Genomic DNA, 27,865 nt, shown 5'->3' on the forward strand with positions numbered 1-27,865 from the left:
CATTTTAGGCACTCTTGATTCAAATGGATGCAAGTATACAGCTAAAGGTGGAGTCATGAAGATTAGCAAGGGTATTCTCTTGTTGATGAAAGAAATCAAGGTTGACAGTTTGTATGTGTTGCAAGGTGTTACAGTCACTAGGTCTGTTGCAGTAGCTTTATCATCTATGTTTGAATCAGATGTCACAAATTTATGACACATGAGATTAGGTCATATGAGTGAAAGAGGGATGGCATCATTAAGTAAAAAGGGCTTGTTGTGTGATCAAAGTACAAGAGCAATGGAGTTCTGTGAGCATTGTGTGTTTGGGAAGCAAAAAAGAGCTAGTTTCAATACTGTTATTCACAGAACCAAGGAAACTTTGGACTACATTCATTCAGACCTATGGGGGCCCTCCAGGGTTATTTCAAAGGGGGCTGGTGCAAGGTACTTGCTTACTTTCATTGATGATTTCTCTATGAATGTTTGGATTTATTTCTTGAAGTACAAATATGAAGTATTTGTTACTTTCAAACAGTAGAAGAATTTGCTTGGAAAGCAAACCAGAAAACAAATTAAAAGGTTGAGAACCGATAATGGCTTAGAGTTTGGTGAAAGTGACTTTAATGAATTCTGCAAAAATGAAAGTATTGCAAGACACCATACAATTGTTAAAACACCCCAACAGAATGGAGTGGCAGAGCATATGAATAGAACATTGTTAGAAAAGGTGAGGTGTATGTTATTAAATGCAGGATTGGGCAAGGAGTTCTGGACAGAAGTAATTAACACAGCAACCTTGTTGGTGAATCGATCTCTTTGCACAACTATTGAGTGCAAGACTCCAAAAGAAGTTTGATCAGTAAACCTGCAGACTACTCAAATTTAAAAGTATTTGGATGTCCTGCTTATGCACATGTAAATAAAGGGAAGTTGGAACCTAGGGCTAAAAAATACATTTTTTTTGGGTATGGATCTGGAGTGAAAGGATACAGGTTGTGGAGTCCTGATCCAAAGTCTCCAAAATTTTTTATTAACATAGATGTTACTTTTGATGAATCTGTTATATTGCATCATATGAAAGAAGCTCCTGTTCATTATGATGAAGGTCAAGAAAAACCTAGAGAGAAGGTGGAGTTTGAAATTGGTGGTTAATCTTCAAACAAAGCACAATCTACTTTAGTTCAACTGCCTACTTTTACTGAAGGAATTGATGCTCAAGACAATCAAGAAGAAGAGCGATACAATATTACCAAGGATAGACTAAGAAGGAATATTAGATAACCACAAAAGTATGGGCATGCTGAATTTGTTACTTATGCATTGTCTGTTATAGATACAATTGAAAATAGTGAGACTGCAACATATTCTGAAGCTGTTACTTCAATTGATTCTACAAAATAGTTGATTGTCATGACTAAGGAGATGGAATATCTTTATAAAAATCAGACTTGGGAGCTTGTCAAGCATAGAACAGAGAAAAAAAAATTGTTGGTTGCAAATGGGTCTTCAAGAAGAAGGAATCTGCCTTAGGTGTTAAAGATGCTAGGTACAAGGCACGTTTGGTTGCAAAGGGCTACAGTCAGGTACAAGGAATTGATTTTAATGATGTTTTCTCACCTGTTATTAAGCATAGTTCTATTCGTGTCCTACTTGCTTTAGTTGCTATGCATGTAAAAACAACATTCTTACATGGTGAACTAGAAGAACATATTTATATGCATCGACCTCAAAGGTTTGTTATTGAAGGTAATGAAGACCATGTATGCTTATTGAAGAAATCCCTATATGATTTCAAACAGTCTCCTAGACAGTGGTATAAAAGGTTTGATGCAGTTATGGCTAGTTTTGGATACTCTAGATGTCAATATGACTATTGTGTTTATTTCAGAAAGCTCTCTGATGGGTCATTCATATATTTGTTGCTTTATATTGATGATATGTTAATTACAGCAAAAGATAGGAATGAGGTCAACAGGTTAAATAAACAATTAAGTTTTGAATTTGAGATGAAAGATTTGGGGGCAACAAGGAAGATCCTTGGTATGGAGATTAAGAGAGATAGAAAAGCAGGGAAACTGTGGCTATCTCAACAGAAGTACACTGAGAAGGTATTGAATCATTTTGTCATGAAAGATGCCAAGCCTGTAACTACTCCTCTTGCATCTCATTTTAGACTTTCAGTTGCTCTATCACCTAAGACAGATGAAGAGGTGGAGTAAATGTCACATGATCCATACTCAAGTGCAATTGGCTCCGTTATGTATGCTATGGTTTGCACTCATCCTGACATTTCACAAGCTGTCAGTGTGGTGAGCAGATATTTGTCATATCCAGGTAAAGCTCATTGGGAAGCAGTGAAGTGGATACTTAGGTATTTGAAAGGGACCTCTGGTGTTTGTTTGGAGTTTGGGAGGAATGGTGATAGTTTATTTGGTTATGTTGATTCAGATTATACAAGTGATATTGACAAGAGGATGTTACTCACAGGCTATGTATTTACTCTTGGAGGAAGTACAGTTAGTTGAAAAGCTACTTTACAGGCTACAGTTGCATTATCTACTATTAAAGCAGAGTATATGACAGTGACTGAGGCAATTAAAGAAGCTATTTGGCTTAAAGGTTTGTTGGGAAAACTCAGCATGGATCATGGGGTGACTGCTGTCCATTGTGATAGCTAGAGTGCTATTCATTTGACTAAAAATCCAATGTATCATGAGAGAACAAAGCACATTGATGGTTGGAATCATTTCATAAAAGAGATAATTGCTCAAGGTAATATTCAAGTGTTGAAGATTGGTACTAAAGACAATTCAACTGATATGTTGACTAAGCCTTTGTGTGTTGGTAAGTTTGAGCATTGTTTAAACTTACTTGGTATTTGTCATGTTTCAGTTCAGCCCTTAGGAGGGCTATTGGAGAAGATGAAGATATTAGCTATTTGTTTATTTTTTGGAGGAGAATTCAAGCCAATGTGAAGATTTGTTAAGTTTGTCTGAAATTCTTGACCCATTTTGAAGATTGACCCGATCTGACATATTTTAGCAGCAACCTGAATGGGAAGTTTTCTGAGATCTATGATGGAAGCAGAGGGGTTGGGCCAATAAGCCCAAGCCTGAAGCCCATCACTGATCTCGTATGGGGTGCGGAGGCATAGCCCCCACGGTATGGTTCGACTGGATCGACCGCGACCCGATAGGTTGACCCACGACTTGGAATATATATAATGTATTGTTGCTTGTTGAGAAAATTATTGTATTTTGGGGTTTTTCGAGCTAAGGTTTCAGGGTAAGTTTTATCGCCGCTGCTTGGGTGTAATCTCCTTTCTGCATAATGAAACATCTTCTTCTTCACCCGAAGACATAGCACACCACCATGATTTGTGAACCTCGTTATATCTTTGTGTCGTGCGGATCTATTCTCTTTATTTTTCGTGTTTTTTTGTGTTTGATCTAACATTGATTTCACAAGGGGCAAGATAGTAACTTCATGCACACATGTGCCAAACAAATTAGGGATTTTTTTTTTTTTTTTTGGTTAGAAAAGCAAAGCAAATTAGGGATTTGGAAGTTGGAACATTGTAGTGTCCAAAGAAGACTATTTTGGTGGGAAAATTAAAGTTCCCATCCTTTCCCCTTATTTCAAAGGTTTAAAATGGTTGACCCACCACGCCTAGCGTTGGATCTGTATGGCGGAATAGCGAAGGGCGGAAGAGGAGAAGCGGAAGAATAAAATAATACAGTCGCCTTTCAAAATTCAGTCTTCGCGGTTGACCATGGCGTCTGCGGCCTGGGAGGAAGAAGACTGGGAGCTGTGCAACGACGACGGTTTCGTTTACAAGAGGAAGAAGAGAAGACAAGACACCACACCACCACCACTACTGGCTACGGATCCGGAGGCGGAGCAGAGGCTACTCAAGGAGAGGAAGAAGAGGTCGCTCCTAAAGTTGAAAAATCAGTACCAGAGAGAGATCGATCAGTGGGAACGTATGACCCACACGCTCCAGGCGATGGAGAATAGGACCCAACCTCAACCTCAGACTCAACCATCTTCTCCTCCTCCTCCATCTTCGTCCATGTTCTCTTCTCGCCATTCGGACTCCGCTTTCCGCCAATTGATTGACGACCTACTCTTACAGGTATAAACCCCTCGCATCCTTGTTTCCGTACTTCGTCTTAGGGTTTCGAGTTTAACACGCACCCTCCCTCTTTCTATTAATTCCAGAAACGGAAGAAAGACCCTTACATTTGTAGACCCTCTGCTGTTGCCCTCTGTTATGAAAGCACCGCAAAGGGCTTTCGCAGTTAAGCTGATCTAGGATAATGCCTAACATGCACTAGTTCATCATTTACTGATGGGTTCGCTGGAAAATTGGAATTCCAACAAACGTAAGTCTTATTGCTTCCTTGGGTAAGGAAGTCACAACTCCCAATATAGACTTTGGAAGCTGTTAACGGAGCCTTAAGCATAAAAACCTTGGGCGGGGGAAGGGGAAGAAAATGGTTATCATCCGTTGTTTTCTCACGCTTAAAGGAGTAATTCATCTACAATTTGAACTTATGCAGGCGGAAGGGCAGGAAGCTATTCTTCAGGATCTTTCAAACCTTTGTGACCACGCAGAAAACCTATGCAATGCAGAAGAGGAACGCCTGAAGCAGCCCTTCATCGACCTTCCCGTATGGGAAACCCCTGGTGCCCTCATGGATTTTTTCTGTGACGAGTCTCAAGACTGATTTTCCATCTTTCATCCTTTTTCCTCTCGCCTTTCTAACTACCTCATGAACTGAACAAGAACTCACCCTACAAAGCATCATATAAAAAACAGCTGTTTGTGATCTGGGATGGTGGGGTTATGAAGGTTACCAATTGATGCGTTTGTGTGAACTGGGGGAAATCAGGTTGCTGGGATCTTCAGTGCCACTGGTAATGCTCAAGATGATTTGTATTGATGTAATTTTCGTGTTCAGATTATGGGGTTGTCTTGTGAAAGGGGTGGTAGGCTCTGGTTTTCTTGCTCTTTGTATTTTGTAAAGGGTTTGGCTCTCCCTTTGTTGCTACCTTTGTAGTCTTCTTGATGAAATATTTGATGGAAAGCTTTAACTGGGTTAACACCAGTAAATGAGTTCTGCAGCTTCTGCCTCTTGTTCAGATTACAAAACAAATATACAAATTTGATATACATTGCCTTAACTACAAAGGAAGACGTGTTATGACCCACGCCACTGCTATTTCTAATAACATTCAAGAAAGAGCAAATTGCAGCTGCTTTAGTATTTGGGGTCCAGGAGACCTAGCCATGGCTTGATGAGGGTAAAGACCTATTTCACTTCTTTAATGCATTTCAAAACTCCATTGGACAGGTAAAATGCTTCAGAGAATGGTTGATAGGACCAACTGCTGGAAGAACTCAGCCCTCTGGTTTCTTTCTCCAAAATCCTGTTCCTGAGTTTTATCTGATGCAGAAGGCTCCATGCTGCACCAATAGAAAGTGTAAACCAAATACAATCATTTATAGCCAGTCTTAAAAACATTAAACAAATTGTGGCATTAAAATCATGCCTTCTTAATTAATTTCAAGTTACTATCACTAATACCATTCTGACAATAAAATTGCAAAACCACCATCAAGATTCTCAAGAGCTGATGCCGTTTCCATCCCACAAAACGTGGCCATTACAATATTGGTGGAACACCATTTGGTAACAATTATAGGCACAATTTGGTGAATCTGCCCAACTAGTGTGTTCATCAGTTCAAAGCTGTGTTCGGTATACATTCTCAGAATAGATTCAGGGTCTAGAATGCATTCTAAACCAAGAAAATAGAGAACTGGGCTTACAGTTTCGGCATGATATAAATTGCCCAAGTGGCTTCAGTCATAAGCATATATCATGCCAAAACTATAAATCAGGTAATGGAATTTGTTTGAAGAATCACCTCAACTTAAATTAATGTATGTAAGCATGTTTAACCTAAGAAAATGATGTCAAGCACATGGCTCTGTTGAAGGCTCAGTTTTTTCAACAGAATACACGTAATATTGATAAAAGCAAGGAAGACTTTTAAATTCTGGGATATTGAGAAGTCTCCAGAACCACAATATGATAGGATCACATACGGGGTGCACGTGCTCGCACACACACAATTCAGCATGAAATAGATATTATAGAAGTAACATATAGAATTAGATACAGAGAAAAGAGATCCTGACTGCAAAACTCTTTGGGAAAAGAATTATGTTGAGACCATTTGGACACTTCACAACCCTATCCTAAAGTAATTCCACAAGATCTAAATGTTTCTACTCATGGATACATCTCGGACCTAGGAACACCTATGCAGAAGTCTTTGATTTCAGTGAGCTAATAATTTTCACAGCTTCACAACCAACTAGATGGATACATCTCAGAACTAGGATCACCTACGCAGACGTCTTTGATTTCAGTGAGTCAACTTTCACAGTTCATAACCCAATATGATTGAGATAGCCACCAAAGAAAATTCAATCAACTCCACTGCTATTTAGATCGTATATCATCATCCTATCTCAGCTGTCCCTCCATTGATATTTAGACCGTATACCATGCAACACCTCAACAAGTGTTGACATAATTCTCTAATAAGTCGACACTAGATGACTAGTTCTAAAGTAAGTTACATTTGTCAAAGAGACGAAATTTTAACCAACCCAAAATCTTACTGAAAGTAATTGGAGCATGCCTGCCAATGGATTTTCCGTAGTTTCTAAGTGAATCTATATTTGGATGTATGATGAAAACAATTGATGGTCATGACTCACCAAATTATATATGCACATGCAATTTCGTTGTAGTAATCCCAAATTTCTACACATTATGCTCCATGATTTTCAATTAGTTCCACCGAAGGTTTGGATGAAGATTTCAGCTTGTTGAAAGCAGCACAAAACCAAGAAAAAGAAGAAGAAGAAGACTTCTCACTTGCTAATTTAAGACCAGGGTCCATTCCTACCTAGACTAATTAATAAACCTGGTACTTTTCCACACTGGAAAGTCGAGCTTTGTTAGAACCCAGATTGTGCTAACAAAACGATCCTCGGGTAACTGGATAACAAAAGGTCTGACCCAACCTCCTGCTGGAAAGGAATTTAATAAAAATAAAATGTTGAGAGAGATGTGACAATGCTGTATTGAAGACACTAGCATGCAGAGGAGTCTTGAGGATAGTGGGGTAGTCGAACCCTTGTCCCCACCAGTGAAGAGTAAAGTTGTAGCTTAGGCTTTTGCTTCCTGATAAAAAGTAATTATTTGAACGATTAGAGCTTTCTATATGAAGTTCCAATCCAAAATCATCATGTCAACATTGTGAAACCCCATGAAATCGAGCTAGTGCAAATCAGGAGAATTTCTACTTCTCAAATTCCTTTCCTTTTTTAAAGTTTTCTACTGTTCTAAAAGTGAAAACTATCCCCTTTTTAGGCGAGAGGCATATTCTCCAAAATGAACATTTCACTGTTAGCCACAAGTTTGAGCCAAAAAAAAATCTCTAGTTCCCCATTCCATAATTCATCTGTGATGCAGGAGCATATAACATCAATCTTAAATTACATTAGTACTAGTAATAATATATGCAGTTTCTTCCGAAGATCTGTTAGTTGGTAGAAGAAAAATACCTTTTCATGTCAGAAGAAGCAGATAAGTCATTTTTGGAGTGTTTATCTTGATCACCATTGGTGTCTGGAATAACTATACTGCATAGAAATGGTGAGAGCAATGGATCAGGTACATAGTCAGTTGCACTTCCCCTACCATTTGTAGAAGCGGCCCCAAGAAATGAGCTCAATTCTCGTAGTTCCTTTCCAAGCATCACTGAACTATTATTCCATACGCCTGATCTTTGAGATTTTCTCCTCCTCTGAAAATACCACAAGACCCAAAAGAGAAAATAAATTTAAAATCCAGCTCAAGGTAGTGATAACCATAGTTGTCATGCCGTCTAGGCAAACCAAGTCGGCTGAGGGGGATCAAAACCTAAGGCGGCACCAACAAGCTGCCTAGGCGACCAAGGTGCCCAAACGGAAAAAGCCGCCTGGACGCGTAGGCTACGTCTTGACAACTAAAGTGATAACCTTATATTAAATGATATCAAAAGTTCAAAATTATCTAATACCTTCAACAAATGGGCATGCTGCACTGTAAAATGTCCAATCATGTCTTTACCTAAAATTTCTGCACATACAGGGCATACCTGAAAATAGCAAAAAAGAACAATGATTTAGCAAATTTCAAGTCCATATTGCAAATATACTGAACATCAGAGCCTGACAGTTGACTAAAAAAACATATCAGAGATAAAAGGTAAATATTTATGAGGCTTGATGGAGAATTCTCAACTTAAAAAAAATATATATATATATATATATGAAAAACCCCCAGATGGATTACAAAAGTCATGAGGGCAAAATGAAAAGAACATCTGAATGCAAGCATTGAACATAAACTAATTGCACTTACATCACTGATTTGATTTCCATGAAGAATCTACATAAACACCATCAGAACTCCCAATAAAGATGATGCTTCTTGCTATTACATTGTACATGAGACACTGCTGCTAGCCACCCCCCCCCCCCCACCCAACCCAACAATCCCTCTTTCAAAACTATGCCTTATTCAACAATGATAGACTATGATCTTGCACTGGACTCTGCTTTTCCAGTATGGCAACTAATAGCATTCTGTAAGGCAAGCATATTTGACACTGAACTGAATAACATTGCCCAACAAGAGCATCCATGCATATTGAGTGGAAATAGAAGAACGAACTAAAATTCTTCAAATTGTTTTCCCCCAATAAAGGGGATTTTTTTTTTATCTTCACTAGAATTAGAAACTTGGATACATGCTGGCTGCAGCAATTCTTTCATAGCACGTTAGCAATAAAGTTTGAGACCATGTTATCAAGACCTACTTAGCAAATTAAAATATTAAATGTATTCAAAAATAAGATTTCAGGCAGATGTATCAAAGCACCAATCACATAGAACATGCTTATTACTTTAAAAGTAGATGATATATCAGAACAAAGTTCACGAAAGATGGTCTCGAGCAACCTCTGCTCCGCCTGCACAAAGGACATACCAACCCCCACCCCCCCCAAAAAAAAAAGAGGCAATATTTCCATCTGGTTAAGCATCAATCAGGTGATTCCTTCAAAATCAGTACCAACTTTTTTTTAAGGGAGGTATTCTTTACCATGGTAAAGCACTTGTAAGGTGATTCTATCAAAATCAATTCTTCTCTCTCTCTCTGGGGGGTTGGGGAAGTGGTAAATTCTTGCCAGGCTAGTTAACATGCCAAATGGGCAATTGAAAAAGAAAAAAATATAAGCGCCCCATGATCAGCCAGTTTAATTCATTGGTCAGGAATCAGGATTTCCAAAAGTCGAGGTATTTGATTTCCAGTTTGAAAAAAAATCAATAAAGAAAAGAAGAATCTAGTACAAATAAGTAATAAAAATACTATACGTACCGCATTTTTTACATCAAAGCAATGTTCTTCTCGTAGATGAGCACAAAGCACCGGAACTTCTATCTCCAAATAACAGAAGGGACAGGGGAAGCAAGCCCTTACGTCATCATCTCCTTCATAATCATCCATTCTCAAATGGTTTTCTGTTGGGTATCAGAAAAACAGTCAAGTAGATATGGTGATCCAAGTTTTAAACCCCATAAAATATTTTTTAAAAAAATAATAATTAATTTAAAAAAAAAAAAAAAAAAAAAGGAAGAAGAAGAAGAAGAAGAAGAATATGGTATCACACAACCAATAGAGTTCATATATAGTGATCCAAGAATGCAACCAATAAAGGTCATAACTAAATCTTTCGACAGCCATATTAAAACATTGGAACAGTATTACTCCTCCCTCAAATAAAGGCCAACCCATTCTTCACTCCCTAGTCCCCACCTCCACCCTAAAAAATAATTAGAACAATTTCTTTTTCCAAAGAAGAACCCACTTAAACCTTTTTTATTCTGGAAAGCTTGGGGTTGGGTTCCACTGATTAATGTAAAAACAAGAGTCGCCCACAATTTTCATGGCGTTTATCTAGAAATTACATAGATTGTTCGAAAACGGTTCCCTGTCCTATCTAACAACCTTCACCACTGAAAGCGTTGGCACTGGAGGGAGAAAAGGAAAAATCAAAAAACCCAATTACAATTCACAAAAAAATACTCCGATAAGCCCACGGCAGATCCTCTGAGACCACCAAATAGGAGAAAGAGATCAAATTGACGATATTATACTTCAGAACTGCCACAGAAACCAAACACAACTAATAATCAAGTTCTACAATTGATCAGTTAAAGTAACTACTGATTAAAATTTCAAGTAGCCAAAATTGATTGGAAATAGCCATAAGAACATCACCAAAACGACCCAGTTGTCTAAATGAATGATAAAGAAGAATCCAAACCAAACCCAATAAAATCAGATACTAATTCTGATTCTCAGACAAAGAAAGCTTTGATTTCCTGGTAAAATTAAGTACAGGAAAAAAAAAAAAAAAAGGAAAATAGAGATATGAACGTGGTGTGTTTGTAACCAGAGCTGAGTCTGGCAGCTTGCATAGCAGTGAGATGCTTGGCGGAGTCAACCCTAGAAGCCCAGAAATCAATGTCCATGGCGTCACTCTTAACGGATAACCCGTGTGGGTTAATGGGTTTATCTTCTCCGGCGACGGCCAAAGAGTCTGATAGTTCCAGTCTCTAACTCTCCACCTGCGGTGTTGTTGCTGTGATGGGTAGAGGGTAAAGGCTTCCCTTCCTCACTAAGCTAAGCTAAATAAGCCTGGCGGCCCTGGCCTGAGGAGACTTTTTTACCCAGTCCACACAAACAAAAAGCAGATGTGTGATGGTTGACACGTGAGAACCCCCGGTATGAGGAAATATATGTACTGTGTCGCACGAACGCACACCGTATTGGAAAGTGTTGTAAGAGACGACACGACCGACAGTCACCCACATTTACCATCCCATCATTTACATGTCAAAACTACTCAAGACTTTTTAATATTAAGAAAAAATTGGCTATGCCACAGGTGTACCAGCATGGTTTCAAGTACAATCGATCGTTTCGATTGTATCATATTAGTATGGATTAAGATTGATCCATAATTTTTAACTGATTTGGTTGGATTATTCGTATTGTTTTAGGGGGTAAAATAATAAAAAATATATTTTTTAAAAAATATAAAGAGTAAAAATAATTTATACGTACCAACCTGATACCAATATAAATAACTAAATCCATGATACCCAGTGCATTGTCTATTTTTCTGATATTCCGCTTGAAATTTTTTTTGCTATGTTCTATTTATCCCAGTTCTCCTATCATTGATTGAGCCGTTAATCTAAAAAAAAATAAGAATCAAAGATCGGATTAAATGAGAATCATTCTCATACGGGGTTGATCTGTACAAGTAGAATTTATCCAACAACCAACTTTGTGGTAGATTTCATTTGCGTGGATCAACTTGTATGAAAATGCTTATCTTAAGAGACCTTGATCTACACTCAAAAAACCAATGGTGTAATGAGAATCATTGTATGTATCACCTACAATGAAATGGTAGGAATCGGGGTTGAGGTCAAACTAAACCAATTCTAATTTGAATTGGCTAATTCACCATATCCAAGGCTTAAAACCCAAAATATGGATCCAAATCAATCTCGATCAGCCTAGATAATAATTGATCAATATCACTAGCCTATTTGTGTGATGGATAAAAAGGAGCCAAAAACTTATCAAGTGTTTCTCATATGTTATGAATTAACTTGACAAAGAAAAGAAAGGAGAGGGAAATGAACTAATGGAATATGTAACTTTTAGTGATGTACACTTTTATCAAAAAGAAAAGAAAAGAAAAAAACTAAAATTCTATAAGAAAGAAAGAAAATAGGAAGAAAAATAGACAAATTAAGTTTTTAGGACTGTGAAAAAAAAATTCTTCATTCTTTCACCTTTCTTTTACTTTTTTTTTTTTCACTTTATCAAACAAACTATGCGTAACAGATCAATTAGAATTGACCCTCATAACCTAATTTTTGGAAGGAAGTCGGTTGGATTGAATCGGAAATCTGTCAAAGTCGATTAGAACCCTAAAAACCTTAACATCAGCCTTCGGGCCCTTGACCGATTCTGATCCGATTCCTTTTTTGAAACCCTGGGCCAGTGGACCCGGATCCGATTTAGATTTCTATATTCGTGTATTTGATAGAGAACTTTGTGGAGCGTGGACCGTTGGATGAGTGAGACTAGCTTGGGTACATTAAGAGCACGTGAAGTGAAAGAACTGTGCCGTCCGGCGTCAGATGGGACTTGGGAGTGAGGACAAAGTTGGCTTTAAAAGGGAATATAGAGTTGTGGCCTTGTGGCCTTGTGGCCTTGTGGGTGGAAAGTGGAAAGTGGGAAGTGGGAAGTGGGAAGTGGAGGATCGAGGTGCAGCTGACTAATATCTGATTTAAATAAATATTAATACATATAATATTAGGGATTGCAGTCCAGTGAATACGGAAAAGATCGACGAGTGACGTGTGTCCCAAACTGGTATTTCATTATCATATATTCTTATAAAATCCTAATCAATTACAACTATTCCCTTTTCTTAATTTAAAAAAGTTTTTTAGTTTTATCCCAACCAAATGAAACCTCCCAAGATTTTGGATTCAGAACAAATCGTAGAATTAGACAGTGTTTGATATGTATTCTAAAGAGAAAATATTTAATTCTATTTTTTTTTTGAAAATCAAATATATCTTAGAATTTTATGCTTTTATTAGGGTTTTAAAGGAATTAAATACTAGAAAAAAGACATATCTGATGCATGAGGCTCTCGCATGTGTGAGGTCGAGGGGAGAACTACTTATCAAATACTATTTCAAAAAACATGTCAAATAATATTTCAGTCTAATTTTTATATAATTTAATTATTTAAAGTATATAGACTTTTCCCAATCCCGAATGATGGTGAGATTAGTCATTGATTGATGATACAATTGAAAATACTGGCCAATGAAATCATTTTTTATGGTAATAAATTCCCTATAATTATCTTATGAATTCTAACATCCTACAATCATACCAATGTCTACTAAAACCTATGAGTGGATGCTCTATAACAACGATAGTAATGAACATTGCTATTAAAAATAAAGAATGAAGCCTCCACCTTGATTAGGATATACTCATATTCGATCTAAAAATGTCAAATATGATCTAATGAGTGTAAACATTTAATTTGTGGAGCTTATGAGGTTTCATATGTAGAATTACATAGCAAGAGATGATACCTTACGACACAAGTGTAGCAAGAAATCTACACACCACACCAATAGTTGTCTTTAAAAATGTATCATCAACATGGGCCCACATATTCAATAATGGATTCTTAAATGGATTTGAATATACTCCCCACTTTTACATCCCAGCACTAGGTTGGTGTTGCTTGATCTCCACGGCTGTGGATAGTGGATACCATGGTAATTATCAAATTACAATGATGGCATTTAATTCTATATTGTGATGCTTTATATTTAATTTGAATTGTAAAGATAACCACTTCATAGGATATAAGATCATTATTTAAAAATCAACTTCTTTATTAGTGCATAATTATCTAGGTTAATTACATTGTCATCCCCTGCAATTTGTTATATTGTTATAACCATCCCTTGTAGTTTTGACAATTACTCTGTACCCCCTGCAATTGACGATGTTCCAACTCCATTTGAGAGAATCTGATATCATGTGACGTGGCTTGTTTATATAACTAATTAAAGACAATAATACCCTTGCAAGGCTGGGAAGTTCATATTATACCATTGCACCTCAAAACCCAATGTCATGCTTATTGTTTGCCATGTGGGTTCTATAGGACATACTCTCTCTCCTCCCAAATCATGTAGACCCTCCGTAGGATGAAACTATTTTTTGCACAATTACGGGTGTAGGGTCAGAGATCCCTTTGATTCCCACCTCAACACTATCTGCATGGAAAAATTCTCATAAAAAGAAAAAAAAAATGCTAGTGATGATAACATGCCCTCAAACCATGTAGATCCGCATTGACACATTATCTCATTCTCGAACATGAGGATCTTTTACTAGAAAAAACCATTTCCTACACTATGATTGGTGTAAGAGGTAGTTTTGAAAAATGCTGTTTTGATATGAAATCGGATTGAGACACCCTGTTATGACCAATTTGTATCGGTATCAATATCGGCAAAGACGAATACCTGAAATAAAATCTTGATTATGCTTACTCTCCTAACTAGTTAATCCTAATCATACCTTCCCTTACTCTTTTATGTAACTGAGGGTTAAGAACACCTTGTAGAGCCGTAGAGGTTTGAACTTTGAACTAGGATTTATTAAAATTTTGAATAGGCCCACCAGCCCAAATCCCTTCTCTGAACAATTTAAGGTTGGGCTTAACAATACATAATTGCAGGCCCAATTACTCGGTTTCAAAAATTGGAATCGTATGGGTCGAATCAGTCGATTCAGATCAGAATCGGCCGTGTCCCAATTCAATCGATTCTATGTTTTTTTTCAGGATCCCTGGGTTTTTCAGATCCGAGGGACTAATTTAGGGTTTCTGAAACTGATAACTGATTTCAGAATCGATACTGACTAATTTGGACCGGAATTGACACAGACGGTTCTTCAATTCCGATATCCAAAACGTTGCAATCACTGGATCAACTGGGTTTATCTCTAACAATGTCTTCTTGTGTATTCTTCTCAGTTTTGAAACTGGTTTTAGGGTTTTGGGTTCATGAGAAAAGCTACCAAAATCTTATCTTTGAGCAAAGAAAAGCAGGGCTTGCTATCCCTGTACCCTAAAATTTGGTTTGAACTTTTAACTTTATGGTATGGAATTTGAAAACCCTCTCTCTGTTTTTACCTGTTCTTCATCATTTCATTTCGTTCTTTCGAAAGAAAACTTTTTTCGTTACTGAAATCGAGTGCAATACTACAGTTGCTTCAAATAGGTGAGTGGGTGTCTAGGTTTAGTCGTCAACTACTACAGTGAGAGGGTGAAATAAAGTAGCTCTTCTGCCTGCAACTTAAAAAAAAAGTAAGAACAAAAGAAGCTCTCATGACTCTCACGCACCTTCTCTTTCTCCCCAAAAGCCCAATGGACCATGATTGATCAATGAACCCTAATTCCATCACCAAACAACTCGTGTATGACTTTTAATTCCACCCACCATTCCCGCTTTCAAGTTTTCACTTTTCACTTCAGGCCAAGCTCGGCTCTGAACCTGGGATCTCTTCGTTGCCAACTAGTGAGACCCAGTGGCAAGAGAAATTACAAGTTCAGACCATGATCAACTGGACGTGATTGAAATCAATGCATTTTCGGGTTTAAATCCTCTTCGGTGAACGGCAGTGAGGATTCAACGGCTGAGAAGACTCCGATATTTCCACGTTATGTGTAGGCAAATTTATTTATTTATTAATTATTATTATTATTATTATTATTTTATGTTAATGAACACATTTTCTGATACAAAGATCCCTTATCAACTCAGCTACCTCTTAGGTTTAGCAAAAATGTTACCTTAATCTATAGGGAAGGAAGAATTACAGAAGCTATAAGTGTATATCACTAAGTGGGCACTGGGCTGTTTTTTCCACTCTCGCTGTCTCTCTCATATTGAATATATTCACCACAAGTGCCATCTGAGTCGTATTTGACATGGGTTAATGTCCTAATTCTTGACTAATGGATTTTGATAGATAAAAGGTTACCTCCTTTAGAATTTTTTTGATTTCTTATATTGTAAGAATGTTGTAGGGTTCATAGGTTCAAGTTCTTAAATATTCTCTTCAAAAAGTGAGGAAACTTGCGTATATTATGATTCACGTCATACCCCACAATGGCAAGAGCATCGTGTAATAGATACATTATTCATTTTAGGTATCATTGACGTTTTGTGCACTAGGTACACCCTTTTCTTTTTGTAAAAATGTTCTTGATAATAAAAGGTCGAGGCATTGCCCATACCCCAAAAAGAGAGAGAGAGAGAGAGTTTCTTCTTTTCATTATAATTTTTCTGATTTAACCATGTTTACCTTCAAATTAACCCATGCAATTAAGAGTTTCAGACCCTGTTGATGTAGCTCCACATACACTTTCCATTGGAAGGTTTTTTCCTATTTCGTCTTCCACGTTCTCATATTTGTTGTCCATCCCAAAAATCTACTCTGCAAAAGAAAAAAAAAAAGTAGCTCTGTTCAACAATGGAAATTTACGTTGTGTTTGGTTTCCATTGTTGGAATAGATTAGAACATATTTTGAAACTGATTTTTTCCTATTTTCTCACTTCAAATAAGTTATAAACACCGAATCTATTTAAAGAATACATATCAAACACAGCCTAAACGATGCGTGTTGAGCTCCCTCCCTCAGATTCTTTGATTGGATAGTAGTGTAGTCTTTAACATGAGATAATAACATAAGTTAATGGATCTTACTTGTTGACATCAATGCATATAATCTCCTTCAATTTCAAGAAACAAAAAAAAAATTTAGAGAAAGAGAAAAGGCGAATGGTATCATGATATGACCAATCACATACATTACTTACATTCTCCATTTGGATGCACAAATCCTGTGGAGCATTCACATAACTAACTTGTTCTTTGCCAGAATTAATATATCAAAACAACTCACCACAACAAATTAACAACACATAACACTTCTAAACTTAGATCTACTAGTAAATGATCAAGGGCTTACTCCTACTAAGAAGGTGAAACCAAAAAAGAAAAAGAAATGCATAAAAACAGTGATTTGTCGGACCATAAGCTTGCATTCCCCCTCTTGCAGGCATCATTTACATGAGTTTTAAGTCATGGAAGGGTCTCCAGATTCACCAAAAGAAAGCTTGGAGAAGTCCTCATCCTCTCATGACAATGGGGGATCAGCAACCTAAATAGTAGCTCTGGCTGGAAATAAGGAGTTGAAGTTTTGCTTGAGAAGCTCATCAAACAAAGAGAATACATGGTGGGTGAGAAGAGAAGCTAAGGATGGTTAGTGTGTGAGAAATGAGAATTTTCTTGTGGGGGGAGGAGGGGTTACATAAACATATACATTTATATGTGAAGAGAGAGAGAGAGAGAGAGAGAGAGAGAGATCTTGTGGAGCAGCAAGCACGCATACTGTAACTTGTAGTACACTACATAATGCATATATAGTGAAGCTAATCTTAAATTCTCGCACGCATGCTTCTCTTTTTTCGTCTTCAATTGTGAAGTCTTTGCACCTTTTTCCACAAGAAAGAAAGGGTTGAGAAAAAAAAGTGAAGGTTCTCCAAGATTTTCCAACAAAGTATGGTGCCTAAGGCTGGGACTCTTTTTAAAGCACTGTGTCCCAAACCAAAGGGTCTCTTTAGTCAGTTGAGTGCGTTCTTCTTAGTTCTTCCATCGTTTAGTTGGATTTTTCCACTCGACAGAAATTTGATGGGTCACTTAATTTGTATCATGTGGATTGTTAATATGACAATTTTAATTGGATATCTAAAGAATGATCTGGATTGATCACTTAGGTATTATACATGAATTCAATTACATACGTTCCAAAAAAATATTAAAATATTAAAAAACTTTACTTTTCTACTCGGTCAATTTCAATTGAACTGGAACTTAACATATAAGCAAAGAACATTTGGCACTACCTCACTGCTGAATTTTAGCTCCCATACCTATTTGTATGGTATAAAAAATTAGTGTTAGAAGGTCTAACCCAAAACTGGTATCAGAGCAAAATAACTACTCAGGTGTATGAAAGCATTAAGGTCTTGACCAAATCTATATAGGATTATACAACTACACGTGGTCATACAACTTAGGGAGGATAAAAATATATATATATATATATATATGAACTCTGATATCATTTAGGATCCAACCACAAACTTTTAGGCATTAAAAGAAGAAAGCTCTTAGCTTTAATATATGAAACCACTTAAACCCTAAACTAATCGATGTGAAAGGGTGAGAAAACTCACCAGGATCTGAACAAACAAATGTAGGATTATAACTCCCAATATCTGATTAAGTAGGTTGTCTTATGAATAGTCCTGTCCTTAAAGATAAAAAAAAAATCAAAGTTTCAATGAAAATGAAATCGGCCACGTGGCAAAACAAACCATTGGACCGCCCAGTCAGTTTCTTCCACAGAGGGACCACCTGCTGTCTCTGTCCATCAAACGGTGGAACATCACACTTTGTCCGTTTTGTTAAACCAGGACCACCGGAGCGAAGAGTAAGAAGATGTATAGTATAGGCCCTCTCTTCTTGACTAAGAGGACAAGAGCCAATACACCTCACCAACCTGCCTTTCCCAAACTTATTTTTTGGAAAGAAACCTAAACTTTGCTTGGAAGACAATCCAGGTGATCAAACTTAATCACTTCTCCTTTTCCTGCACTTATGGGGCCACAATTCCGGATGGAAATTCACCAAAGAATGGAGCATTTTAGGGGTGTTGGGGACGAAAGGGATATGAACCCCACCCCAGTCTTGTCTATTTATATACGTTTGTGAAAGAATGTGAGAGTTCGTTCCTATGGTCAAGGTTTCTTATACAAGAAATTATCTTCAGGAAAGGATCAAATCCAAAGAATATATGAACGTCCCCGTTTAGCTTGAGCCTCAGAGGGGATGTTCTAGTTCCTTGTGTATTTGAAACTGAGAATTGACTTCCCCTAAGCCTAACCATTCACCCACCACACAAGTGATTGATGGGCCTCCAACTCCTAATCCCTCCATGGGAGGTTCCAATGTTCTCCACTTGGATGAGGCTTTGTGGGCTTTTTTGTAATGATCCTTCAGTCCTGCACAGGAGGGCATTCTTCATCTCTGCTGACTCCCGCGTAACCGTGACCATAACCATAACCATAATCATAATCATAACCAAGGAGACAGACGATGACGTTACGTGGAATCAAGAGACTTCCAAGCCCATTAGCTAAAAGCCATCTGGGTTTGGATTCTGAAACTTTAAGCCTCCTGAGTGAGTTCAGCTCCACAACCCACAAAGGAGGACAATGACCAGTTGCGAATAAAATCACCAGAACCAGAACCATCAGATATTAAATCGAACACCTGTCCTACGCTCCTACGCATTTACACCGTACACGTGGTTCCACGTGTATGCTCTACCCTCTCTCACCACCTTGGTTAATATGCTAACCAGGGTTGGAACGTAAGTGGTTAAGGGAGACCTGTTCGTATTTATTCGCCACAGCCCAGGTTAGTGGAAAGTTAAGCAAGGTATATAGGCCACCTACTGTGCAGCATTAGCCAATTGAGCTCTTCGGAGCCTTTTTGTACGATAAACAGAAGAGATGGGACTTCCAAACTTTCCCAGTGCAGCTGATGGTGTGTTGCCTGTGCTGGTGATGAACACAGTTCTTTCGGTGGCCCTGTTGAAGAACGTGTTGAGCTGGGTGCTTCATGTCACGGGGGCCACTCAAAGTCGCCCACCTTTAGAAGAAGATGAGACAAATGGAGGGCACTCACAAATTTCAGAGAAAGAGAGTGAAAGGAGAATCTCCATTACCCTCTTCAAGTCCTTGTGTGACAATAGGTTCCATGCCACTGGTAGTAATAGCGGTGAGAGTAATAGAAGGGGTGGTGGTAGGGTTGGTTGTTCTTCCACGGAGTGCTGCGTATGCTTGTATGGATTTGAAGAGAACGAGGAAGTTTGTGAGTTGTCCTGCAAGCATTTCTTTCACAAGGGCTGTTTGGAAACGTGGTTCGATCACAAGCACAGAACTTGCCCTCTTTGTAGATCTACCATGTAGTGACAGTAACAGAGGAAGTATCAACCCTTCTTTTTTTTTCCTGCTTTTTCTTGTTCTATCTCCTTTCTTTGGTTGTTCTCTGAGCAGATAATAAAGGGATTCTGTCTACAATCTTGTAATGCTTTTCTACATTAAGTATCATACATAAATAGCTAGGAGTCATCAATCAGAGTACAAAGACATAGAAATCTTGTTATATTATATTATCATGTATGGCCTGTACAAGCACTGCTCCACACGTTTCTTGAGCCCACTCACAAGGATCTTGCTTCATTGCATAGGATTAGTGTTAGAATATGGCTATTCAGAAACGACTCCCTAAAAATATTGAGACAATAGTTGCTCAATTTGATAACTGGGATAACTCTCTCTTGGCTACGCCGATCATTGTGTACAGAAACTTGCCAGGATCATGAGAATATGGGTTGTCCAGAGCTGCATGAGCTAAGAGGGGAAGCTTTCTCAAAGCTCGACCACTTAAGCCCTGCGACACGATCCAAAAGACGCACCACAGTTCAAGGTCAGCACCAATTATTTAAGACTCCATTAAGGTTAAAATTTGAAGGACATTCATTCCTTACCTCACATAATTCCGCGGCTTCAACCAATTGTTTAGACAGACAAAGTGTGCCCTGAGGCTCCTGGACCTCAAGAATGTTCAGCTTTTCCCGCAAAGTAGGATAGTTCTGAAGCTTGAGTTGACCCTAGAATAAAACAATGTTTGGGAGTTAAGGATATGAAATTAAGAAGGCCACCCAGGCAAGAGAACTCTAGAAAATTCTCAAAGCACCGCAGCTTTTACTGAGTAGAATGGTGACGAAGAATCAGTACCTCAGGATATGTTAGAATCCCAGTTCGTATAAGTTCTTCTATGCAGGACCTCAGTATTTCATACCGTGCTGGAAGAGTAGGAGGTCCAACATATGCCTTGATATCAGCTCGATCAACAAAAGCTATATCTGGAATCTACCCAATAGTGAGTTTGACAAATCTAATAATATCAGAATGACCAGCAAGCAGGATTAATTTACCATTAATACTTGAACTGCCATGTCTGTCCACTAGGTCAAGGCAAATGGAACTTGATGAATGAAAAAAAAGAAAAAATTGGGAGTACAAAGAAACAAAGTAAGAGATAAGAGGAAATCAGAAAGAATAAAAAGGCATAGCAATCAAGAACGAAAGATATTCACAGAAAGACCAAGTTGTGAGAAATAGGGATCAAATTTGCGATTATAAAGTGAATCAACCATCAAATGCTTGGGTGTCTCACTAGAAACTAGACAAGGAGAAATAAACCCCTTTCCATTTTCTATGTACTTCCATGCAAACTATGCCCTCATAAATTACCCACGGGCATTTCTCATTGAACGGCCACAAAATTCACAGAGAATTTTAGCCAATCAGCGGGTAAATTATCTTTTCATTTAAAGAACTGGACATGCTTGATACTTCTTGGGTGAGAAGCACAAAATCAGACAATAGTTGCACAAATATCTAATTACATAACCAGCTAAGCAATTACCAAAAATCTATGTAACCTGTAAGCTCATTGTATCACAGCACCATTCTGTTTCTTATCATAACGACAAAGAGGCTACAATTATGTACCATTTCTAAATATAAAAATATTTTGCATAAAAAAGATAAATATGCAGATATTTTAACAATGATTTTACCCATCTGCAAATGAATCATTGAATCTGAGTTGCTTCTCTCAAATCGTTAACGAATCCAATGAGTTTAAAAAAGAGGGGGGCGAGGAAGAGAGATGTTAAACTGATGCGTAAATTACATACGCTTGAAATTAAGAAATCTTCAGTACTACATCTAAGAATTTATGAAGATAAAATAGCACACCAAGTATTTGTATCTTCATAAATATATAAGTGCAAACAAAATGCAAATCAATTCAGCCAGGAGAAGATACATGCAAAACTACAAGAAGAATCAATCTTCTTAGGACAGAAAGAAATGATAGAAAATTAAAAAACAGAATTAAAGACTAATCAAGAGATTGAAAATTATGAGCTGATTCATTATCTCTTTTAGTTTTTCATGCAGAGAAAGCAGTGCCTCACAGAATCAGCAAGTTTTCAACATGAACATACCAATTGCATCTGTTATATTTGATGTAGTCAGGATGATCACATTTGGTGAGGATTTTAGCTTGTCCATCTGAGTGAGCAGGGCATTCACAACCTGCAAATTCCAGATCCAGTTCAAGAAGAAATTTAGAAACTGCTCCTTTTACTTTTTATCTGAGAAAATATGCCTCCAAGTTTGTCTACTTAATGTTGAAATTTTATTTGTAGGTGCAGAAAGATTACTCGAATAGAGTCTGAAGGTTCAGACCCTGACAAGGCAGCCTTTCTAGCAGCAGCAAGACTTTCAACTTCATCTGCAGCATATAATTTCAATTTTTTTTAGGATAAGAAGAGATTCCTAATACAAACCAAATAATTAATTAACCATGGATCCCATAGGAAAATCCCTAAGTAAGAATCCATCCAGCAGAGTGAAAAAGAAAAAGGATCAATCAATCAAATGCTTAGGATTTGTTAACCAAGGGCTACAAGGCCCAAGGACCATTGTCATATCATTTTTGTGGTCCACTTTACACCAGTTAACTGTGCCTATTCTAGTAATCCCTCTCATCCATCATGGGTTCTCATCTTTGCTCTGGTTCTATGCCTTGGTAACAAGGGTTTTGGTTACAGTGGGATATATGCCATTATAGAATGGGGATACTTTGTCATTGTGTAAAATGTATTCACATAGAGAGGAGAATAGAATGGTAACCCCAACCTTTGCTCCACAAGGGGATGTTCCCTAGGTCCTCACTTGGCACTCTAGAAGTACAGATCAGACAAAAACTATGAAATTCCCACCCCATAGGCTATACACAAAACCACGTAACAAAAATGGTTTCCGTTCCATATCTCTTGGGCCTCTGCTATGATGTCCCCAGTAGCTTGATATCTTTTAACATGCCCCACTTAACTTCGAAACTTAAAAAAATGAAACTCTTTCTGAATTCTGAAGATATTTTCATGATACACATGTAAATTTCATCTTTCATGAATGAACTCCTTTGATTTTGCATATAATCAACTTGTTGGTTGATGGGAAAGATAGTGAGCAGATTCAAGATTCAAAAATTTGCAAAGTTTGATGTTAGGATCCAGTAATAAGTTGGATGCAGAAACATTACAACTATAAAAAGGTCTAGTTTGGCAAAGAAACATTATCACACAATAAATGCTTCCACCATTTATATACACCTAACCATAAGGGTGATTTCATTATAGGTCATGTTAACCTTCGTACAAAAAGACCAGGAAAGAAAGTGGGCTTGTGGGATGAGGCAGCACACTGACCTTGCCCCACCCCAACACTCAATAGAAAAAAAGGGGGGGAATACTCCCCCCCCCCCCCCACAAATGGAAAGAAAGAATAACCCTGATTTTCAATTATCTCATGGAAAAAAAAAAGAAAGAAGGAGGGAGTTAGAACACCCCCGAATTTCGTTATGTCAAGAAAAGAATGAAGCTAGAACTCAGAAGCCCAACCCGATTGTGGCAATATGCATCTGTTGTCTGTTGGCAAGTTAACAGACATATAGATGTTTAAGTTTTTCCATTGAAATCTACACGGATGAGTGAAAGACGAAAACCAAAAGGAACCAACATTAATTCTCGAATGGTGAAGGGAAGATGATAAATAAATAACTATGCACTTTGTGCAAATAAAGCTCACCAATCACAACAAAAACCAGGTTGTTTTCTTCCTCGACCATTTCTTGAATTTTTTGGAAAAGCTTAGCTACCTAACAAGAGAAAACAAAAACACTTCAATAAGCATTAGGAACTTTAGTTATTAGATATGCAGTCAGATCAAAGCAAAAAGTGAATAAACCTTTAAAGCTTAGAGGAGGGGAAAACAGATACAGGGGGAAATGAAAAGCTAAACTAGGAAAATTTATGACAATCTGACACTAATGCATTTCCGTCATCCGCTATGTTGTGCAGCTCAAGAAATAACAGTTTAGTAGCTTTTCGGAACTGTGGTCTTAAGTAACAATGTGTCACTAACGTACATACCCTATATCTATTGTGATTCTCCTCCCAAGAATATCTTTAGCCTTCATCCTTTCAGAGACTAGTCCTTCAGTTGTTATGGACCAGCCAACTGTCCCGATCATTTGATACACCATATTGCCAACAAGTTTTGAGGCACATCCATACCTACATAATTGGGTCTCTTCCAGAACAAAACTGTCCTTCAGTACCATTGGATCCACCATAATGTGACTTGACACATAAGTCTCATCTAAGCCCCAACTGTCTTTTTCATTAAGTGTTGCAGACTATACAGGAACAAACCAGATGGCACCAAATATACTATTTCCTCCCAGAACAAAACTGTCCTTCTGGGGAGAAGAGGGCCAAGATGACACAGAGAGAGAGCCAACGGTGCACCATATAAGCATGTAGTGAAGGTGCTGCATAATGAGTATGTCCTTAGCAGCAATCAACCCCATCTAGGGAAAATTGAATCACGTCCCAGAAACTGCCCCAATACATCCCAAGAGATGCTAGTATCTATCAGAAGCATCACCAATCAAATTCTCATCAGCTCAATGCAGGGTTCTCAAATCTAAGACTACCGCCTACTGTGGTGCCAATCAACTTTCAATTAACAAGTCTAGACAGCACTAAAAGAGGGTTGTCCAAACATCATCAGTAATGGACAAACTAAACATCCTCACATGCTAAAGTAAATGAAAAATAAAAACTACATCAACAAATTAAGTAGCTTCCTGTGGAGGTATCTGAGAATACATAACTAATGGCTTACAGCGTGCATTAATGAATGATGTCACCTACCAATTTTCCACTTTCAGAAAACCATTTACTGAATAAAGAATGTGCATTAACTTCAACCAGCTGGCATTGTGGATATCTGAATTCAAGAGCAAGCACAAGGGGGAGAAAACAAATAAATCATGTGGCAATTGTCAACATGTTCAAAAGATGGAAAAAGTATGAGCTTCGATAAAACTAGGAATCAATATTTAAACAAACCTGGAATTAAAACGGATAGAAAGTTTTTGTGCCAATGCTTTACATAAAGATGTTTTTCCAGTCCCTGGGGGTCCATGGAGAAGTATGACACTATAAAACATGTATAAACATCATCAAAGGCTGAAGTTGAGGCTGGTCAAATTGTACTAATTACAAAGTAACAGTAAGAGAATTGAATTATCACATACATATTTTTTGCCATATTATGGAAAAAGTTTTAATATGAGCATTGTCCTTTTTCTACAATGTGTACAAAAATGAGGAGGTAGTCTCTTATAAGTGAGTAATCTATGACAAATTTTTTTATGAATTGGTATACACAACACTTTAGTTTTTTTTGCAAAAAAGCATATGGGAAACCATCCTAATATGCCCCAACTATCCTGGTGGAGCTCTCATATATTGAACTAGTAACATAATTGCTGCTTTTTTAGCAGTAAATATCCCCCACCCACCCCTCCATTCTTTGACATTTTTCTAGCAGTTGGAAATCTAGATCCTTAGGTCTTCTCATCTTCAGTGACTCTCAAGTTCTTTGTGTTTGGAAAGATGCAAACATGGTAGCTGATACCCACAAGTTCTCATACATACAATGAACAAGAACTTGTGGTGAACTATACGTCCCATGTTATTGAATCTTCACTGGTGAATATATGTCAACCAGGAGGAATATGTTTGATCTTGTCAGAGACAAAACTTGTCAACAACAGTCACCTTTATTTCTGCTGAACATACTTCAGCAGTCCAACTCATGTAGAGATTTTACGTTTGTGAACACCACAGATTGATGCTTACCGGTTCCATGACACAAGAAAAGGATCAACACCTTTCTCAGTAAAGAGCAAAGCACTCGCAGCATATCGCAGCAACCTTTGCTTGAGACCAACTTCATAAATTAAGCTGTAGAAACAAATATAACAATCATTCATGATTCAACAGCTAATACATATAAACACTTCAAAAAAATAAAGTACTAGGATTAAGTAGTTAAACCTTTCCCACATTCCGTCAAACTCTTTAGCAGGAAGAATCCATTCATTGAAGCTAGAAAGTTGGCTATCCCCACTTGACTCCTCACCTGGTCCCTCCTCACTAAGCTGCCAAATTCAAATCAATGTTCCCAAATCATTTGAATTGAAATTTTCTTGTTGCTGTGCACATGAACTGGAAAACTAAAGAACGTGTAAACACAAGGGTGACTCAATTAAACAGAACAAATATGCAGATATATCAAGGATCCGAATAACTAACAAAAATTAAGGATAGAGGTTCAAAGTTAGTTTTAACAAACTACATATAATATAAAGAAAACGAAAGAGCATCTGAAGTACAGCTACATGAAATGATTATTTTTCAGAAACAAAGTATTGAATGCAACATTACACCAAAAACAATCTGACCACCTGAAAGACATGCACAACTGGTTTGACTTGCCAGAACAAGAGAATTTCATGCTTCTCCACCCATTCATCTGCAAACCGACAAATTGAATATCAGAAACTATGACAGAGACAGAGAAGAAAACTCCTTAATTTTATAGATAATGGGAGAGTACCTGTGTCACAAATACAGATCCTTTGCACATTTTCTTTAAGAAATGTATCATCATCAGGAACCGGAACAGGGCCATTAACATAACTCAAACTCCTCTTTTCAAGCATTCTGATAATCAATAACAATGTGAAATTGAAAGGTTGTAGGAAATAAAAAGATGTAAGTATGTAGGAGTGACAAAGAAATTACAACATGTGAATGACGAACGCATGCAAACAGGCAGTCCCTGTGAATCAGTGGACAAAGAACCTCTGGCAAGTAATGTACAAGTTTATTTTTTAAACTGCCTTGAGATATAGATATACATAAGCCAAAAAGATGAGAAAAATGGCAAGCATCCTCATATGTCTCTAAACATTTCACATTGGCTCTAAACAATATTTTGAAAACCAATAAAATTTTGGTTTTCCTTGATACCTTAAATATCTACCAAATCTTGAGTTGATAAAAAAGGAAAAAAGGAACAAGAACATTATCAAAACTCTGAAGAAAATTTTGAGTTCTTCATGGAGTTGTAAAGGAGTATGTCAACTAGTTCAATGATTTGAAAGCCTTCCAAGAACAATTCATGATTTTCTTCGTACAGAGATTTTTTTATTTTTTATTTTTCCAATTCCCATTTCTTTTGTCCAAGTCCAACATTTCCCAAATGGAAGGCACCAACTGATCCATCAAAATGGACGAAAAAAATATCTTCAATAAACTATTTAGTCATTATTTCAACAACGTTTGAAACTGAACCTCTCAACCGCTGCGCGGACATCAGGAATCCGAGCCGTACTCGACGATTTCAAGCAAACTTCAACTGCAAAAGCGCCGCAAACATCTCAAAATCTAAAAAAGCTCAACTCAGGACAAAATCGAGGAAATTTAAGAAATATGAGAAATACCAGAAACAAGGACCTTGTCGTCGGCCAATGACGGAGGACAAACCGACTCCGGTACGCCATTCGTCTTACATGTCTCAGTATCAGTAGCATTTTGCAGAGAGATCTCCATTGCTATGGGAGAACCCATCTTCCCTAATGAATATGTAACTTTAGCATGAAACTCAAGAGTTCAAAGCCAGAAGAGACGATAAGAGACGAGTCGTTCACTCCTCAAACCCTAAAAGTGAAGGAGAAAGATCTCATTTTTTGAAAATAAGCGGGATGAGGAAGGGACTTGGTAGCAGCGACTGCTTTTCAGTTAAAAGGGGTTTATATACGATACATACCATGTGGGAGCAGTTTTCACTCCGGTCTGGTCTCTGGCCCAATTGGTTCGATGGGTTTCTGATAACTCGGTTCAAAGTATTACTATCGTATCTGCCGGTCCATATTGGTATCATAAAAAAGAAAGCAACCAAGCGCACGAGGCTCCTACTACTACAAATCTGCAA

At 37.6% G+C, this 27,865-nt stretch overlaps 4 protein-coding genes across 5 annotated transcripts; 2 read left to right on the plus strand and 2 right to left on the minus strand.

Annotated features, from left to right (window-relative positions):
• Positions 1-3,654: 3,654 nt before the first annotated feature.
• Positions 3,655-5,109, plus strand: LOC122076990. The gene is made up of 2 exons (XM_042642680.1): positions 3,655-4,117; positions 4,545-5,109. Exons 1-2 carry the CDS (start codon positions 3,755-3,757, stop codon positions 4,710-4,712), a joined length of 531 nt encoding a protein of 176 aa, XP_042498614.1. The 5' UTR covers positions 3,655-3,754; the 3' UTR covers positions 4,713-5,109.
• LOC122076989 (protein DEHYDRATION-INDUCED 19 homolog 5-like) lies at positions 5,062-10,803 on the minus strand. The gene is made up of 5 exons (XM_042642678.1): positions 10,567-10,803; positions 9,489-9,631; positions 8,128-8,205; positions 7,631-7,872; positions 5,062-5,452 (listed from the first exon to the last, which is right to left on the minus strand). The coding sequence occupies exons 1-5, from the start codon at positions 10,643-10,645 to the stop codon at positions 5,350-5,352; spliced, it is 645 nt and encodes a 214-aa protein (XP_042498612.1). The 5' UTR covers positions 10,646-10,803; the 3' UTR covers positions 5,062-5,349.
• An 8,481-nt stretch (positions 10,804-19,284) lies between these two features.
• LOC122077234 (probable E3 ubiquitin-protein ligase XERICO) lies at positions 19,285-19,954 on the plus strand. Its single transcript, XM_042643108.1, has one exon. It carries the CDS (start codon positions 19,385-19,387, stop codon positions 19,841-19,843), a length of 459 nt encoding a protein of 152 aa, XP_042499042.1. The 5' UTR covers positions 19,285-19,384; the 3' UTR covers positions 19,844-19,954.
• A 58-nt stretch (positions 19,955-20,012) lies between these two features.
• Positions 20,013-27,650, minus strand: LOC122077233 (pachytene checkpoint protein 2 homolog). Of its 2 annotated transcripts, none has more exons than XM_042643107.1 (14): positions 27,388-27,650; positions 27,226-27,289; positions 26,486-26,592; positions 26,334-26,401; positions 25,924-26,027; positions 25,726-25,830; positions 24,931-25,020; positions 24,733-24,808; positions 23,603-23,672; positions 22,174-22,244; positions 21,955-22,045; positions 20,675-20,802; positions 20,425-20,547; positions 20,013-20,327 (listed from the first exon to the last, which is right to left on the minus strand). In XM_042643107.1, exons 3-14 carry the CDS (start codon positions 26,589-26,591, stop codon positions 20,187-20,189), a joined length of 1,173 nt encoding a protein of 390 aa, XP_042499041.1. In that variant the 5' UTR covers position 26,592; positions 27,226-27,289; positions 27,388-27,650; the 3' UTR covers positions 20,013-20,186. The 2 variants fall into 2 exon arrangements, with proteins under 2 accessions (XP_042499041.1, XP_042499040.1); XM_042643106.1 differs by having other exon boundaries at positions 27,375-27,650.
• Between the last annotated feature and the right edge of the window lie 215 nt (positions 27,651-27,865).

Source organism: Macadamia integrifolia, chromosome 4 (genome assembly GCF_013358625.1).
Source record: "Macadamia integrifolia cultivar HAES 741 chromosome 4, SCU_Mint_v3, whole genome shotgun sequence".
Classification (NCBI taxonomy): domain Eukaryota; kingdom Viridiplantae; phylum Streptophyta; class Magnoliopsida; order Proteales; family Proteaceae; genus Macadamia; species Macadamia integrifolia.